The sequence below is a fragment of the Triturus cristatus genome, chromosome 8 (assembly GCF_964204655.1).
Source record: "Triturus cristatus chromosome 8, aTriCri1.1, whole genome shotgun sequence".
NCBI classification, from domain to species: Eukaryota; Metazoa; Chordata; class Amphibia; order Caudata; family Salamandridae; genus Triturus; species Triturus cristatus.
This window is the reverse complement of record NC_140591.1, coordinates 1614865112-1614884191: the sequence shown is the minus strand read 5'-3', so window position 1 is coordinate 1614884191 and position 19080 is coordinate 1614865112. Positions and strand designations below refer to the sequence as shown.

At 46.5% G+C, this 19080-nt stretch overlaps 1 protein-coding gene across 2 annotated transcripts in view; it reads left to right on the top strand.

Moving 5' to 3' along the window:
- The window catches only part of TRIM3 (tripartite motif containing 3), a 306160-nt gene that overhangs the window by 234599 nt on the left and 52481 nt on the right, over window positions 1-19080 (top strand). For both annotated transcript variants that reach the window (XM_085623533.1, XM_085623532.1), the window contains exon 7: window positions 9508-9611. In XM_085623533.1, coding sequence (XP_085479659.1) covers window positions 9508-9611 — 104 coding nt within the window. The remainder of the gene's footprint in view (window positions 1-9507; window positions 9612-19080) is intronic.

Genomic DNA, 19080 nt, shown 5'->3' with positions numbered 1-19080 from the left:
CACCTCTGCAAGTCTACCATAAACCTTCTGCTTCTCCAAACACACCTCATCAGTACAACGTATTTTGTAACACCAGCTTACTGTGGTTTTGGGAGCCAGGGGGCCACGCAAGCTAAGCAAGTGAGCCTGGCCCACGCGTGTGGAATTTTATAGCCTCCTGTAAAACAGCATTAGGAGCTACTGCAGCATACATGCAGGATCAACTTTCTTTGACAAACTGGGTAGACCAGGGCTAATGCAATTTTTTATATATATTATCTACTGGCGGTCGCCAGTAGATAGTTATAGTTAGGACCATGTTTCCATAGGAAATCTCAAAATTCTATTTTGAATAACTTTGGCGCCGGTTGACGAATCCTCGCGAAATTTTCAAAACTAATGGGGCGCTCCGTTCAGCTCCTACCCTGAAAGTCTCGGGGTGATTCGTCAAGCGGGGGCCGAGAAAAAAGGGGGGTCCCAAAATGCGTTTTCCCCATGCATTTTTCCATAGGACCTTTAGACGCAGCTACAGCCCGTACGGCTGAACAGAATTACTTGAAATTTGGCAGAGAGGTAGCCATAAGGTCAAGGAAGTGCCTTTTGCAGGTCTGGTGTAAATCTGTTCAGTATTTCCTGAGAAAATAGCATTTAAAAGCATATCAATATCTATACACGCGCAGGGTGCGCGCACCGTGCGAGCACCCCAACGTGCGCGAGCGTAATTCTGATTGGTGGTTACATGTTAGTCAACGTTCGAATCGGTCGAAATCAGGAAGTGTCGGCCGCCATTTTGTTTGTTTTCAGTGCGAGAGTGAAAAAGGAAGGTGGCGAACGTGAAAAGGGGGCAGGGTAGAGAGTTCCTGACCCCCTAGCCTTTGTCAGGGGGTCCCTGAAGGACCCCGAAGGCAAAACATTTTTTTTTAAATCGCGGGGGTGCGCGCACCATGCGCGCACGGTGAAAACCAAAAAAAAAAATATATATTTTAATACGTAGTTTATTGTAAAATAAATATATAAAAAAAATAATAATACATAAATAAATTAGCATTTAAAAAACCGTACAAATTCACTGAAAAAACCATAGGTTTCACACACGTTATAGTTAGGAATTAGCATTTAAAAAACCTTGCAAATTCACTTAAAACACCATAGGTTTCACACATGTTACAGTTAGGTGGATATTTCACTCGTAAAAAACCAATGAAATTCCCCCGTTATAGTTAGTTCAGATAACTATAACTCGCGCGACCGCCACTCTATCACAAGGATGATGTCATCAGTGATGTCATGAGTGATGCCACTGACCATGTCATGAGTGATGTAATATGTGACGTCATGAGCAGTGGATTGCGGGCGCGCGAGTTATAGTTATCTGAACTAACTATAACGGGGGAATTTCATTGGTTTTTTACGATTGAAATATCCACCTAACTATAACATGTGTGAAACCTATGGTTTTTTAAGTGAATATATATATATATATATATATATATATATATATATATATATATATATTTAAAAGCCGACACACAGGCGTAAAGACAACTGCAGGTGTCGCAGTGGCCTGTAGGCCACATGTTGGATAAGCCAGTGGTAAAGGAATATTCAGTTCATTTTGTGGTAGTTTTACATTAAAGTGGGAAGGAGCATGATCTAATAGGATGTTATTCTTTTATCTTGTTTTGAAACCCTTTTGGGGGAGAGGAGACCCCCTGCAGGCCAGGGAACCTTTTCCCTTAGGATGTCCTGATCTTGAGTGAAGGTTCCTCTCAGCCTAGCACAGATATTTTTTCAGCATGATTAAAATAAAGTTTGACTTACCTGGTATTGGCAAAGGTGGCTGTCCCATGCACTCCCATAAATGTCAGGGTCACTTTAGGACCAGTCTTTAATTAAAATTCATCCGTACTGCACCGTGAAGGGCTGACTTCCCCTATTAGCCTTTGGAGCTCTCATGCGGCGTTCAGTCCTCTTTGGCAGGATGAGATATTCCCTCGTGTGGGTCATTCTCCGCCTGCAAGCCTGGATAACAATCATGGTGGCCTCTTAGCGTATTCAAGCTTTAGTGTCAATTTGTGGTAGAAGTTGGAGAATCTTGAAGACAAGGCAAACCCGTGGGGGTTGTTAAATCTCTGAAAGGTCACCAGCCTCGGAAAAACTGGGGCTCCTTGTCCTTCACACCAAATCTCCTGATCCTAAAAAGGTGGGCTAGCCTCTGCCCAATCCTTTTTTTACATCTTCTCTGGAGCCTTGGTTTTTGGAATGGTCGACAAGACTTCCAACTCCACTTGTTTTTGTTAATACTTTAATGCTGGTAAGTGTTGGTGGGGCTAGCCCCAGCGCCCATCGGTATCTCCAATACTGAAGTGAGAGGACTTGGTCCCTTCAAGTAGCTTCTCAGTAACCCCCTCTATTCAGGCCTTGTAAACCATGCAGAACTGGTAGACTCAGTATTGAAATCTTGGCCATCTGTGTTGGATCAGTACTCACCTCTTTGAGCAACTAACATCCACATCCTGTGGATATCAAGGAGTCTTCGCATCGGTGCCAGACAGTCCTTGTCCAGACCCTCTGCTGGAAGCTGCTTTGCGTCAGGCTGGGGCCACGCCTGGACCGTGGTCTTGCTCCATGACCTCTTCGTGCCAGTAACTGGACTGCTCTGTGAGGAGAGCAGCTGCCTCCAGTGGAAGATCCACTCAAGGCCAAGCTGCCTGAATGTCTACACAGAACGAGTCTCAAGAAAGATCACCCAGGAGCCACAAGATCTCAGCAGATGACCCGGTCTGAAAGTAAGACATACCGTCATTGCTGGGATTGTGGAGCTGCATAGATGCTCCCCACATCCGCACCAGTGAGTCTGCGCCATCCCCAAGCCACCCTTTAGGGAGACTACATCCACCCCTTCCCAGAATTTCTCGTAGGTCTTACACCTTCACACTATAGTCGTGAGTACGCTGAAGCCTACCTGAGTCTTGATCTATTTGAAACATATCTGTGTCCCGTAGAATACTGAGGCATCACATTTTTAATGCGCCACCAGTTGCATCCAGGGACCTTTGAACCAGGGGGCAGACATAGCATGGCATGGTTGCTACATTGTATGACTCCTCTGGCTCATTAGCTGCGACTTTATTGATCAAAATGATAACAAGCATTGGCATAGCCAATAGGACTCGCCTCTGGGACATTGCAAGTGTTTAGCCATGCAACAGTTGATGTTGCACCAAGTATATTGTGCAGCATAATTAAATACTTATAAGGTCCCAAAGGCGAGACCTATTGGCTATGCCAATGCTTGTGTTATCTTTGTTGTTTCTCTGGAAGGGAAAAACTGAATTCTTTTCTTTAAAATGACCTAAAAAGAATTCATTAAACACTGCTTTTCTTCATGGTAGTTTCTTTATACAGGGATTTCTTCTTAAGAATGTTTTCTCACTGACATAATCCTAAATAAAAGGCTGGTTGGCCTGGTTATAAGTCAGCAGAAGCAGCCTGAAATTTACAATCGGATTTTGTTTCGCAAAAGTTACATTAAGTGACCAGCAGATATAAACAGTCAACGTCTCAAATAGCATTAAATATTTATTCCCATTTTGTTAACAGCTACCCTGCCTGGGTTGCCGCATTTTATTTAAAGAGTCATAGTGCATTAAACCTGTTTGGAAATTATAATAACTATTGCAATTGCATTATATATCCTTAAAATGGCAAAAGATTAATTACACCTTCACCTTACTTCTTCAATATTGAGAAAGGAAAACTAGTACGAAAAACAATAACAGAGAATGCCTTTTTTTATAAGCCGAACTCCTTAAAAATCACACGTTCAACCCTGTGAACAGACGCCCTATAATCTTTCTTGCGGCGACTACAGATGATTACAGCACACAAATGATAGTTTTGACCTGCAGGTGGCGATAGGTGACCACGTCCAGAAATTACTATCCGTAATATCCACGATTTGAAAGTATCCAAAAGTGTGAAAAGAGACACACGCAACGATTGCAGCATTTGAAAACCATATTATGCAGCAGGAATGGTAAAATTATGGGATGCGCGCTGGGGAGGCGTGCCATCACACAGGTACCCGATGCTTAAAATAAAAAAAAAAGCCGTGCACGAGTGAGTGAATAACTAAGGCTTTGAAAGCAAAGCGGATATTTCAAAGCACATTTACAAATGCCGATATTTTAAAACAATGTGGATACAAGGCTAAAATGTGTCAGAAGCACATTGACAAATGCTGACAGGTGCGTGCATGTGCGGGCAGTCTTCTCTTTTTTAAAGCACATACTCGTGCTTGTGGCGTGCCGCTGCGCACTCCCGCAAGGCGTATGCCACCACAAGCACGAGTATGTGCTTGGAAAAAGAGCTGCATGACAACTAAAGGTCTCCTATTCAGTGCATGCGCGCTGCGTAGGCGAGACATATTAAACCAGAGAACGAAAGTCTTCCAGGTTCACCTGACCACAGCCCCTTACGATAACATCGTCCGCGCTTCCAATGTTACAGAAAATGGAGAACACAAATGCTATAAATCATCAATGATCCTTTCATAGCCCCAAAAGGTACAAAGACTTCTGGGCTGTCTTCTTGTATATATATATATTTTTTTTAACAGGTTTTTACTGGCATTTATAGTTTACAATAACAAAATGCGGTAGAATACATTCGGTTGGATTGCATTTGTCGCATTTTACATCGTGGTACATTGCTATCCACACATTAATTAGATGGATATCCTGTCAATATTAAGGTCGTCTTGTATAATAAATTGTAACTTTTCCTTTTATTTACATGTAATTAAAAGTCAAATTCTTTGAGTAGATGACACTAGCTGGACTTTGAGTTTGAGGGGTCTTCCTGTGTCCTGCTGAACTCTAGTTTTTTACACCCTCCTCCTTCTGCAGTAAGCTTTGTGTGTTTGTCTTTACCTCTCTTGGTGAGTCGGGTACCCTAATGGAGGGACTTCGTTATCCAGTTGAAGTGCAGCTGTGCTGGAGTTGACACGCGTGGTATACTACAGGGCCCTCGCAGGACACTCGCCAGTGACCGCTGACTAACCTAGGGCCACAAGGAACGCCCCGTGGCAATTATTATGTTTTATGTTCTGAAGATTCACCAGAAGGGAGTTAGAAGGTTGGGGGATAGTGAACCATGACTTTAAAGGTTGAACCCAGAAGGTAGCATAGGAAGCAAATAGATGGGTGAAACTTTAATACTGGATATGCGTCTTTGAAAATGTGAGATGTTTGGACTGTGTGAGGTATGAGTGAACTGTGTGCAGTAATGTGAGGAGTTTACAGAAAAGTAATTATGATGCTATTTTTGTATGTTATGGTCAACAACACTTTGAGATTCAATAATAAAAGAAATGGATTAAGTGACTATCTTAGTGTCTTTCCACACTGTGATTGATTCGGTTGGTCCAGGGGCATTTCTTTTTGATTCTCAGCACACTGTTCTCTGAATCCTTCTCTGCTGGCGTTATCCATCCTGGTGCCTGCAGATTTTGAGAGACATTTTGAACTGAGCCCTCGTCATCCCCCCTGAATCCACCTGCTGTCATTGACCTATGGGTTGCTAGAGCCCCCACCACTATATTCATGTCTCTAGTCCTAGTGATGGTTCGAGGAGGTTTAGCCTACACCTCTTCAGCATTGCCCTCGTGGCCTACAGTACACCGTTTTTAGGTCTCGCGCCTAGCGTTGCAATGCGGAGCACAGCTCGCGCGGCGCGGGTCCTCTTGTACGGGGTTCTGAAAGCTGCTCACACGCTCGTGCGTGTGATCAGGCTTTTGCCCGCTGCCATTGGGTTTCGCTTGCTTTTTTTACAAAAATAAGGCATGCAATTGGGCAAAGGCGGGTGCATGTCCCGCCTTTGCTCCGCACATTCCCACCAGTGTCTAGCATGTGCATCAGCGCGGCACAGACAACAGGATTCCTCGCCCCCGCTCCTCTGTGTTGCGCGCGCACCACTGGTTTAGATTCCCATGTCTGCTCCTCTGTGGTGCGCGCGCACCACTGGTTTCTGAAACGACTGCGCGCAGGACATCGAGTGCTGGCTGGTTGTACATAGTATTGATGGTTTCTCCTTTTCACTGTCCATAACCTTCCATGGCACCAAGAGACTCTTTGTGGATGGTGCACTGTAGAAATTCTCTGTACAGATCAGTAGATCGATAATACATCATTGTTCTGGTGTTTTCTTTCTCTCAACTAGAAAGGTACATATCTACACATCCATCCAAAATTACTGTCAGATCTTGACATTTCGTTGCCTGTTTTATGTACCACTGGTAACTTTTTTTATATTATCTGACTTTCCTCCTGGGTCCTAATTTTATCGATTTATATATGCACTGTCCTTGTTTTTAGGAATTGTCTTCTTTATTGGGAGCGGTGAGAGAATACTTAATTGAAAGCTCTTGTTGGTTGATTTTGACATATTTTTACTTATAATAGAAGGCGCACTGCATGAGCTGTTGTGTATTGGAATTGCACTAGTAATTAGTAGACTCTGGCCTAGCTATACTCTCAGGAGGTTGACGCACCTGCTGTACCAGTGAGGAAGCACTGCGATGTCCACAAAGACCCATGCAGTGATCCTGCATACACTGCATTGTGCCCTAACATCTGTTAACGGCCCTCCGAGAAACTCATTAATAAGAGCTTAGAAATAGGGCCATTGACCTTGGCTTGCTTCGTGTTTCCTACGCGCCAAAAAGTGTCAGAACAATATCTGGCAAGCGTCCACTAACCCGGATTGCACATTCTGTTTTTATTTATTACATTTTTTGCTTAGCCACCTTTCAAAACACACGTTAACAATTTATAAACTAACAAGTTACTATATCAAGATAAAGCGTAGGATAGGGAATAGTGGAGGAAATATTTGCCAACAAAATGAGCTGCATTTGTTTTCATGCACTGGATCAGACTTGTGTATAGTTTATTTTCACAAAAGAGCTGTTGTTCCTTCTATAGGAAATAAGCTAATTTATAGATAGTGAAAAATTAACTTTTCATAAAGAAATGTGTGTATTTTCCGAAACTGGCAAGGTGAGGTAAGGTTTCAAACAAAACAACTGCATTTCTGAAATATATTTAAAGCTTATATTTGAGGTATAATTTATGCTTAGTTTGGGACGCTGTTTTCTGTTTTTTCCTTGGTACCAGGGAGCACTTACCGATATGGTTATTTCATTACTTTTTGGAGACATTTTTCCTGTACGTTAGTAAAGCTTTACTCTAGAAGGGTGGACACATGAGAAGAGCGATTGTGAGCACAACAGACAGGTATTCTATTTTTTTCATTCTGACCCTCTGGTATCTTACCCCCTTTATGTGAATATTATGCTGGTAAGTGCACCATTATTCCCTGTTCGGGGAGAGAATGCCTGCGAATCCTCAAAGTCTGAGCTGCTTGCAGCCACTGCGAATGCACCCGTTTGTGTCGCTCTCTCTGCCACCTCTTTGTCTCACACTATCGCCATCCTTCTCTTTGCCAGCCAGCTTTATTTCCAGCAATGATTAACTCAAACCCACTCTGAATAAATGCACCGCCACATTGCACAACCCAAGTATCAAAAAGATGGCTGCTGCATAGCAAGAAAGTAAATACCATTCTTGATTCCTTCAGATCTGTGTCAGCACTGCGTTATCTATGCGTTGTATAAAAGAGCTTGATGCATTAAAAATCTGTAGGTAACAGAGATGGCTCAGAAGGTTGGGTGTCTGCTGGTTCTGCAGTATTAAACAAGCATTAGCATAGCCAATAGGTCTCGCCTTTTGGACCTTATAAGTGTTTAGCAATGCAACAGTTGCATAACTAAATACTAATAAGGTCCCAAAAGCGAGACCTATTAGCTATGCCAAGCGGCTGTGCGGCCACGAAATTGATCGCGATCAAACATCAAAGCGCGAAAGTGAAAGTAATCACAGTCAAGCACACGCGCCCTTGCACATGCACTGTAGTTCTAGGCTGGCCTGGTAGCACTTTTTGGAGCCCTCTCAAAAAGTCTCGCCAGACCAGCGCATGCGCTGGGTCAGGCGAGACCTAAAAATGGTAAACAAATTAGTGGGTAAATAAGTCATAACAAAAAAGGTGAAAGCTGAAAAAGCAGTTACTAAAAATAAACAAGCATTTGCATTGCAATAGGTCTCGTGTTTGCGAGAGTTTAAGCTATTTACATTGTAAATAACAATGCCTTTTATTTATGTTTTAAAAACCAAAACATAAATAAAAATCATTGTAATATACAATGCCAATTGATCAAACTTGCGGAAATGCGAGACCTGTTGCATTGCAAATGCTTGTTTAACATTGTCATTGCTACACATTGTCTCACTCTTCTGAAGGTTGTCATCAGCATTCCCACCCTGCCCGGTTCGCCCTGACGGCTTCAATTTAGGGCATTGTGTTCCTCCACCGAGTTTTGGCCGGGTATGAACTGGGGTGGTGAAGTGAGCTAAAGAACTATGATGGATTCGACCCATCATGGTTCGTGGGGAGAGAATGTGGCCTCACTGCTAGGGCGGTCTACCTCAGAGCTGCCGAACCGGGTTTGAGTCTCCGCAGGGATGCTCAACATCCTGTGATTCTGGTCAAATCACTTAATCTTCCTGTGCCTAATAAAAAATGAATGTGTCCATCTGTAACGTAACTGGCGCTCATGTAAAGCGCTCCGATACCTTCGGGTCTAGTTGGCGCTATATAAAACTTCACGAAAAAAACAAAAAACCCAGATCTGTGACTGGGGTGGGTGTCTGAAACGTTTCAGCGCTCTGTCCATCATCTCCTTGTCTTTTCTTTGTTCACCTCTTACAAGTTTTATATTGTCTGTGCCCATTCCATGCATGCCTTCTCTGGTGTGTTGTCTGTGCTGACCCTGTCCAGGTGCCTTGTGACACTGCTCTGGTGTCTCTTCCGAGTGTCTCTGTGCCAACCTTCCTCCTGAATCTATAGAGGACCATAGATCCCACCACACTTTCTTGAGACTTCTTTTCTTGTTAGTCATTTTAGCAACTACGGCTTTAGAGATGGGGGAGAAGTGGGCCAAGAATGACTTCTAGAGGCCTTTCCCTCCCCAAAGATTCCAGAGCCAACAGGGCGAGAGAGTGACAGCCAAAACTCTGAAGCAGGTCTCTTTTTATACTCTCACAAAAGTGGCTAGAAGTGTTGATGCAGGAATGGTCTGAAGTTAATTTTGTTCCCAGTGCTGACGACTTGTGTCTCTGTAATGGGCAGATTTCTGTGATGTAAAATATTTATTGTATAAGAAACGTATTTAGCACTTTAAAACGTATCTGCTGTCAGCGTTTCTGTTTGCTGTGCCATCAATGTGCTTTGTTTGCAATACACACTGAAAACAGGAGCAGTGGATTGTCCTTCGTAAAGGAGGCCAGCAGTGGAATCAGTGTGGCCTACACAGACTGGGATGGGCGAAGGGTTCCTTGCTTGCCCCCATCATGTCTGAGTCTTCTCCAGTGGGGTATTCATTTACGAGTGTCTCGTCTCTTACCACAGGGTCCCGTGGACGCGAGAAGGGAGAGTTCACCAACCTGCAAGGCATCTCCACCTCTGGGACCAACCGCATCGTGGTGGCTGACAGCAATAACCAGTGTATCCAGGTGAGTGTGTGAGTTTCTAGCCACCCCACTTCTCACGCCAGTACTCCATGCATGTGTGTGGAGGAGCGCAGGTTGTCTGTGCCAGCCACCCCACTGCTCGTGCCAGTACTCCATGTATGTGCATGGTGGAGCATAGGCAGTGGGTTGTGTATGCCAGCCACCCCACTTCTCACACAAGTACTCCATGCATGTGCGTGGAGGAGCGCAGGCAGCGGATGTCTGTGCCAGCCCTCCCCTCACAGTACCCGGGTATCTTAAACATTTGTAAGGGAGAACACAGGCAGTGCACTCCTGTCTCAGCTGCCTGCCTGGCAGCACTGGTACCCTAAGCATGTCTGTGGGGAGCCCAGGCAGTGTACCTATGTTTCAGCAACCTCCCTTCACAGCACCAGTAACCCAAACTCGGCCTCTCCTCTCCACAGAGTGAATATTGTAAGCACGGACATGGGAGAATGGTGGCAGGGTGTCTGTCACTCGGGGTCGGGGAGGACGGTAGTTGGTTTTAGAATAGGCACAATGTTTGTGCAAATGGTCCCCCTGGGTAATTCTGCAGCTGTTATTATTGGCACATCCTCAAAGGGGTTTTCAGATATACCTTTCTTCTCGTCCACTGTGCTTGCAGCCTTGCTTTGCTGTAAGTAACCATAACCTCAGGTACTCAGATGTTTCACCGTAGCCTAATGTACCTTCTCTCAGACAACTGCGTTGGCCTCTGTGCTGAGTAAGCAGGTCTTGCTCTGGCCCAACCAGCTACAGTAGAGCCATTGGTATCTTGTGTGAATTTAGTGTGCATAAGCAAATTAAGCGCGTGAAGAGGTGCTGTAGAGCATGGGCTAACTCTCCTCTGACACAGAACTTTGCTCAAACTATAGAGCCTAACTCGATCACCGAACACCCACGCAACCTGGGGTTCATCCTCGACTCATCGCTATTAATGACCCAGCAAGTCAACGCCGTCTCCGCCTCCTGCTTCAACACCCTCCGCATGCTCCACAAGATCTACAGATGGATCCCCACCGGAAACAGAAGGACGGTCACCCAGGCCCTCATCAGCAGCAGACTGGCCTACGGAAACGCCCTCTTTGTGGGAACGACGGCCAAACTCCAGAAATGACTAAAACGCATACAGAACGCCTCTGCACGCCTCGTCCTCGACATCCCCCGCCACAGCCCCACCACAGCCCACCTGAGAGACCTGCACTGGCTCCCCGTCAACAAGAGGATCACCTTCAAGCTCCTCACCCACGCTCACAAGGCACTCCACAACACCGGACCAGCATACCTCAACAAACGACTCACCTTCTACACCCCGAACCGCCAGCTTCGCTCCGCTGACTTCACCACCGTTCCACGCATCCACAGAACGACTTCCGGCGGCAGATCACTCTCCGACCTCGCCGCCAAGAATTGGAACACCCTCCCCATCCACCTGCGGCACACCCAGGACCTGCTGACCTTCAGGAGACTTCTCAAGACCTGGTTGTTCGAGCAGTAGCAGCACCCACCCCCCAGCGCCTTGAGATCCTCACGGATGATTAGCGCACTTTACAAATGTTTGATTGATTGATTGGATCAATCTAAGAACCATCCTGTCGACCTAAGGCAAAAATAATCCTTTTGGAAGTTTAATTGGTGCTGACAAAAGCCATGAACATTTGGAAACATAAGTGGCAGAAATATGTTGACGCTAAGAGGAAGTAGGGGTAACTAGAGTCCAGGGACTTCCTAACATTTTCTGTTTTTAGGTCTCACCTAGGCAGCGCTTGCTCTGTCTCTTCGAGACATGCTGTATTCAGGTATGGACTTTGAGCTCTGCCCATTTTCCACCCATCTTTTCGATTGTCTCCTGTTACTGTCCTTTCCAAATGGTTGCTTTTGATTCGTAATTAGACTTAGTAGTCCCTCCTTTTCTCCTTTTGTAACTTCCCATGAGGACTGGCCCGTGTTGGTACTTGGTATGTTTTAATTACACCCTCCGAGCACTATTTTCCTAAGCCGCTTTGTCTGCCTGCTGTTGCAGGCAGAACACGCTCTCCGGCAAGGCCTTTTACTAACTCAGCGCGGTGCCCACTTAATGGACGTCACTCTGTGACTTTAAAATATTTCCCCCTCCGCCCCCTCCTCCCAGCTGCACGGAACCAGCACTTCATTTTTCATGAATCGGGCACCGTTGTCTATTCAGTCGCACCCATGCTGTTTAATATCTTCCACTCAGCCCGGAAGTACACTGGAAGCGCAGCCTGGAAATCTGACCGTAGTACTTCATGTAAATATCATTCATGTATTTTTTGAAGTACGGTGAATTTACTCGGTTTGATGGTAAAATCCCTGTGTTGGTTACTTTCATTTCACATTCTCTACCTCGTTCAAAATAAATCCCTCTAAACACCCTGGCAATCTGCCCGCCCTGCTATCTATACGCTCTCCAACAACACTTTTTAGTAACCCCAGGCTGGACCCGCTTAATGGATGTCGTGCTAGTTATATGTAATTACCCTTAGTACTCCACTGACTTTTGGTTCACGCTTTCGGTCATTCTGCTCCACCCCCTTCCTTTCTCTTAAACAACTTAATCTATCTGAAATGTATCACAATTTCAATGTCAGCCTCGATCACTGCACAGTAAGAACTTGCTTTGCCCTTCTCAGACCACAGGCGCACATTCAGACACATCCGACACGCCAGGAAATGCACAAAGTGCTGGGGTATTCATTCGAGGGGAGTGGTTGAGCAGCACTGGGCGCTATATGTGAACAAGCCTTTGCAATGCAATAGGTCTCAATTAGTGAAAATGTGAGCTTATGCCAGCAGTAGCATGGACACCTAGTAACAGCTTGGGGTACTGCACCCTTTCCTTCGTGAAATGAATTTCTTTGCTTATTATGCTACTGCTGGCATAAATTTAAATGAAAAAAAATTAGCATTTGCAACGTCATTAGCTCACATTTTCACCAATACGAGACCTATTGCATTGCAAATGCTTATTAATCATACCGGCCGGTGCCCAGATTAAAACGTTAAAGCAGCCGGGCAGGTATTTTTAAAGTGTAACCCAATCCCCACTCACTACCCTATTCCTTTTCCAACCAAGCGCTCAAGTGTATCTCATAGGTTGTAGCACGCCCTGCTGCAGAACAGGAAGGAGTTCTAGGATGAAGCATGCCACCAAGGGGCACCCCTGGTGGGTGAGAGTTCTTTAACCCCTTCCATGCTCATGACGGAACGGTTCCGTCATGAGCATCGGTTGAGCTGTGCTCATGACGGAACCGTTCCGTCATGGCCCCGCCCGCGCTCGAACCCTTCAGCACCGCGGGGGAATCCGCGCAGCGCTGAAGGGGTTAAAGCCAAAGGATTCTTTTCTCGTTGGATCGATGGGAGGGTTCATAGGTTGATCCAATCAAGTTGGGCTAGATTGTTTGTGTGAAGTTAGTGCGGACATGTGAACTTGCAACAAATAAGGGGGCAGGACTGTAAGCAGACCAAACGTTAAGTCCACTATAAAAACCCCACAGGCGTCTTGGGGGCAGTAGATTCATCTGAATCCAGCTTCCTGCAGCCGACCGATTACTTCATCCCTGAGAACGAAACACCAGGTTGTATAGTTTACTGTCCTAACTGTAGAGCTGCTGATGTTGTCGTTTGATTTTGTTTTTAAATAAGGAAAAGATTCATTTAATGTGTGTTTTTATTGTGACATTTTAATTTGAGTGTTGGTTAAGACTGGTAGCTGAATTTTAAGAGAACTTTTTTTTGGTTGTACCTTGACTCGCACTTTATAAGTCCCTGTGTTCCGCTCTCGTTACAGTCCCTTTGCACATTTGGAGGCTTTTTGGGGAAGAGGTCGGGGGTAAAGCAGTTTTTTTGGCATCTTTGCAGGGACGTGGTTCGCGCGCCATTTTTCGCTCCTTCTTGGTGTGCCTCTCAGAGCTTCCATCTTGAAGTCAGTGATCAAGCGGCTTAAGCTACGAGTTTCGTCCTTCCCATATAAGGAAGACAATGACGCGTACGCCCATATAAGGAAGACAATGACGCGTACATGCAGCAGGCGAACCAGAGGCAAGTCCATCTGAGCCTGTCAGCGACCGGTCCGCAGCCAGTGCAAGCCATGCTGCCCAATCTGCCAACAAGCGTTGCGTCAGATATTCCAGGGAGGCTCTTCTGGCCCTAAAATCCAATCTGTGCTGTCCACAGAACATTTATTTCCCTTTGGAAATAGGTAATAATGTTTATTCCTGTGAGGTGTGTGGGCTAGCCTTGTTTAATAATGCTATCTCTGAATGACGGCGGTCGTCTCCTGAGGTGGGCGTGCTTTCATCGCTACCTAAAACTGCGACTAAGGGCAAAGTACTGAGGGTTATAAGGCTTGCCTTATCGACTGCAGATCCTTAGCTAACATTCTTCTTGAATCCTTCTTCTCCTGGCTGACAATTGTTGGGACTTTGCTTTCCATATGTTAACTTGGCTGAAAGAGCGCTCTAACTCCGACTTTGCCTTTCAATGGCACCTGGTTATCACATCTTGGTGGCAAACCGAGGCGGGACTAAGGCTGGCACGAAAGTGAATATTATCTGCAAAGATTCTTTTGAGGCATTTATTACTCCCATAAGTCAATGCGGAAATATTGAGGGTCTGGTCTTTAGATTTAAACTCAGCCCTCTCCTTTTCTTTTTTTGGGCATGTCGTACAGACCTCCCGACTGCCCTAGCAGTCGTTTCCCTGCTTTATATGATCGTATTCCCCTATATTCTCTCCAATACGCTAATCTGACCGTTTGGTGATCTAAATGTCCATGCTGATGACTCCTCTTCCACTATAGCTGCCCAGTATCTTGGAAGGTATTTATTTAATTCAGCAGGTCCATGTCCCGTCCATCAGGCGGGCATTCTGCTTGATCTGATTTTTGCCAATGTCTCTGACCTACATGTTAATGATCCAGAAGAGTTGGTGTGGACTGATCATTTTAGTATCCCTTTTGTGTTTTCTGGTCCCTTCATACAAACTAGGAGTGCCCCTACTCTGGTGATGAACAGAAAGTGGCAGAACTTGTTGGAGGAAACTCTTGGTGAACCCCTTAGTCTGTTCCTCTGGTTTTACAAATAGCAGTTGAATCAACATCTTTCTGTTTGATAGTTGGATTGCTAACTCGTTAGACTGCAGTGCCTCATTAAAAAAGACTGAGGCTGTCTGCACCTTGGTTTTCCCTATTCCTCAGAATGGAGAAAAGTCAGTGCTAAAAAGTAGAGCGCATTTGGAGGAAATATTATGACTCCGATGTTAAGATCCAGGGTCAGATTTGGTAACGCAGGCACTCGGGCAATGCCCGAGGGGCCGGTGTCCAGTTACAGCTGTGGGCTGCTTTTTTGAGCAGTATGGGGGGCCGATTTGGGTGGTTTCTGCGTTGTTCGGATGCCGCAAGGGGCCCAATGGGTGCCTGAGTGGCCTTTCTGGAGGCAGATGGGCGTCCATTACCTCCCTTGTATCAACGGGCAGAGGTGTCACCCCCTTTCTCTTGATGGCCGGCCCATTAATATATGCTGATTGAGCGGGGGCAGGGGGCCTGAGCAGAAGTGGCCTCACTTGTTTTCAGGTGTGTTTCACCAGTGTAAACTAATCCATGCATTCTCCCCCCCCCCCCCCCCTCTTTTTTCAATAACATTTCGCCGAAGCAGTGTTTTGCGGAAAGACAATATGCAAAGTTGGGCCACTTTTTTTTGCGTGCCCGGGCCGTTTTTTTTATCCCAATCCAACCCTGCTAAGATCCTCTACAAAACAGCACTTAGGACCTTCTGCAAAAATACTCGTATTGCCGTGAAAGAATATTTTGCACACCATATCAAAGCGGCAGCAAATTCGTCAAAGAAAGTGTTAAGATTGTGAATTTGTTTGTGTTACCTGATGGGACAAAACGGCCATCACCCCCTCAGCTGAACTTTGTGAAAAGCTATTTTCTTTTTCTTTTTTGATTGGAAGATTCATAATCTTTACTCTACTATTCCTAAGTGTCGCCGAAGGCTTTAGCTATCTGTTCAGTCGATATGAGGAATATGGAAATCATTCCTGATGTGTCACCCTGTCACAGCCAATGTTTTATGAATTTGCCCCTATTTCTGTCTAACGGTTCAAACTAAAGTACACCAGAGCACACCAGGTTGTTGTATCTAAAATCCAAAGGTATACTTTTAAACCTGAACACAATTCCACTTGACCATTTACTTAAATGTCCTTTTAAACAATGGAACACGGTCTTCAATCAGGTCCTTTTGAAGAATTTTATTATCAAAAACATGCAGAACAACAGCAGCCGACGTACGTTTCGCCCCCCCCCCCCCGGGCTTTTTCAAAGCTTAATTTCGACGAAATATGTGCTATTCTGTATTGCACTATTTATAGTGAACGGACCTCTTAATTAGTTGTTCCCCGATAAAAAAGTGGACGAAAAAGAACCAATAATGCACGATGTCAACTGTTCAAACGTGGCGCGTCCTTTCCAAGTAATTATCCCACAATAACTTGGCCAAGTTGCCGCTTCACGTATACGATGTATTAGCACAAGAACCAGGACTTATCAGGGTCCGATTCTTTGAAAAATGAGGTGTTCCGTTATTGTGGGATACTTACTTGGAAAGGACGTGCCCCGTTTGAACAGTTGACATCGTGCATTATTGGTTCTTTTTCGTCCACTTTTTTATCGGGGAACAACTAATTAAGAGGTCCGTTCACTATAAATAGTGCAATACAGAATAGCACATATTTCGTCGAAATTAAGCCTTGAAAAAGCCCGGGGGGGCCAAACGTGCGTCGGCTGCTGTTGTTCTGCATGTTTTTCATAATAAAACTCTTCAAAACGACCTGATTGAAGACCGCGTTCCATTGTTTAAAAGGAAATTTAAGTAAATGGTCAAGTGGAATTGTGTTCAGGTTTAAAAGTATAGCTGTAGATTTTAGATACAACAACCTGGTGTGCTCTGGTGTACTTTGGTTTGAACCTTGCTCTAGGATTTCCAGTTCTAGTGCTATTATACCCTGATGGGTGGGTATTGTTAACGCCATTGGAGCACCCTTAAAGGGGGGATAAAAAAAGTGAACAAATTATGTAACAATTGACTGTTTTGAATGGATGTGCAGATCCTTAAGGAAATACCCACAAAGCTTTGGATTTCTGTCTAACGGTGTTTGAAGGAGCTATTAAAATGATAGTCCGATTCTCCGAAGAATGTCTGTCTCCTACATATCTTAAGACTCATGGCACAGCACTTTAGCCCTCCGCTTACTGAAATATGGAAGGCCTTGCTAAATGTCTGAAGTTTTTGCCGTGTGTTGGAAACGGTTATCTCTTGTGCCGATAATAAAAAGGCCTAAAGCCGAAACAAGCGGAATTAACAATTATAGGCCCATATCTCTCCTCCTGGCTACTGCAGACATTCTGGAGTAAATGGCCAATCAACAACTCTCCACTTTTGTGGTGTCCTGTTCTATTGTCCAGGATTCACAGTCAGGTTTTCGTTACAGGTTTCAGTACAGAGACAGCCATATTGGAGGTGACAAAGTTTGTCAGGGAAAATTTGCACAAGAGCACACCTATTCTAGTGTTGCTTCTTTACTTGCCAGCAGCATTCAACGCTGTTCCGCATGCTACTTTATTGAACAGACTCAGTGGTCTTGGCATACTGCAAGGCTGCCCGGGGGGGTTGCGCAGCAGCCCCCCTGAAAGGGCGGCCGCCTTAGTGCCACAGGAAGGCACTGGAGTCGCCGGTCTAGTCCCTGGGCCACGGCCAGGGAAGACGTCCGGCCGACCCATTTCCGGGGAGGGGGGAGGGGACAGGGGTATTTAGGCTGTCCCCGCCCCATCCTTCGCCCTCTTGTCCCTCGCCGTCTCGCCTTGTCCGCTGCCCGTCTCGCCGGTTTAGCCGTGTCCGTGGTTGCGCAGGAGCTGTGCCATGGTGAGTCTGTAACCGCCCGCCTCCCTTTTCCTCTCGTCAGCTTAAGCGGCACTGCCAGGCCATTGCATTGGAGGCGTGTCCGCTGTGAGGGGGGGGGGCGATTCGGCTCCATGCGCCAGGGTCGGTCTTAGTCCTCCCGGGTAGTTTCCCGTGTGTGACGGGGTAGCGGCAAGAGATATCTTTGGTGTTGGAAACCAGCGTTCGAGACTCGGGGTCGCATCCAAAGGCATGCGATTGGTAGAAATAGTGAGTGAGATAAAACACACTGTTTTGCAAAATCCCAACATTTTAGGGGGGCGAGGTGAGACACAAAGGCTGCAACAGCTGGGGGCCTTTGTGGGAGCGGGTCGCGTGAGGCCCCCCTCCCGGGACTACATCTCCGGCCCCGGGGTATTTTAATTGCCCGGAGGGGTATCTGGGTGCGGGCGGGGGCTGCTTAGGCTCTCTCCTGAGAGCTATCTATGGCAGAGTTCACGCAGTCCGGTCTCGACTGCAGGACACGGGTGCGAGCCTGGGGGTCGCGTCCACATCCTGTGATTTTAGGCTAAAACCTCCCCTGCCCGAATGTGTAATGTAAATACGGTGCTCCGGCACAGCGCTCCAATACCTTCGGGTCGAGTAGCGCCCACGTGGGGGGCACCCAACAGCCCCGGGCAGGGGAAGGCTTAACTGCCGACTTTGGGGCAGGAAACCAGGGTCGAGCCTGGGGGTCGTGTCCACATTCTGTGATTTTGGGTTAATCACTTATTCTCCCCGTGCCTGAATGTGTAATGTTAATACGGTGCTCCGGCACAGCGGTTCAATACCTTCGGGTCGAGTTCGCGCTATAGATCTGATGGTGCCGACTCCTGTCCCGCATGTCGCGCGGTCGGGTGCAGCGTGGAGAGAGTCATCGGGGTCTGATTGTGCTGGCTCACGGTTGGTGCGTGGGTGGGTTGGCAGACCGGGCTTGGGTCTTGGTGGCCCTGGGTTTCGTCCGGCCGACTGCGGGTCTCGCTGCGTGGCGGGAGGGGGGCTGTCCCGCTGCTGTTCTCAGGGGGCAGCACGGTGACTGCGTGCACAGTGCAGTAGTGCCTTGGTGGGGCCCACCGATGCGGGCCTGCCAGTGCCCCTTGACGCTTACCCCCCCCCCCCCCCACCCCAGTGTTCATTGGTGAGCTGGTAGCCATGGGGTAAGCACTCGTGGTGATAGCGATTTGCATAGACGTGGCCAGGGGGCCCCAGGTTCAAGTCCCAGCACCGACATGAGTTGTGCCATGTTACCTAGCGCTTCGCATGCCTTCTCAAGCGCTGATCGGCATGCAGGGTCCCAGGCTTGCTGTGCTAGGGTGAGATAACGAAGGGTATTCTGTACGGAAGAGGGTAGGCGTTCCCTGATATCAAGTACACGCGGAATCAATCACCCCTGTGGTTAGTTACATTGAATTTTCCTATTTCGGCTCTGAGCGTCTGCAGGCGCAGCCGATGTCGGGACTGTTGTGTCATGGTTTTAGTAGTATTTAACCGACAGCGACGGAGGGTAAATTAGC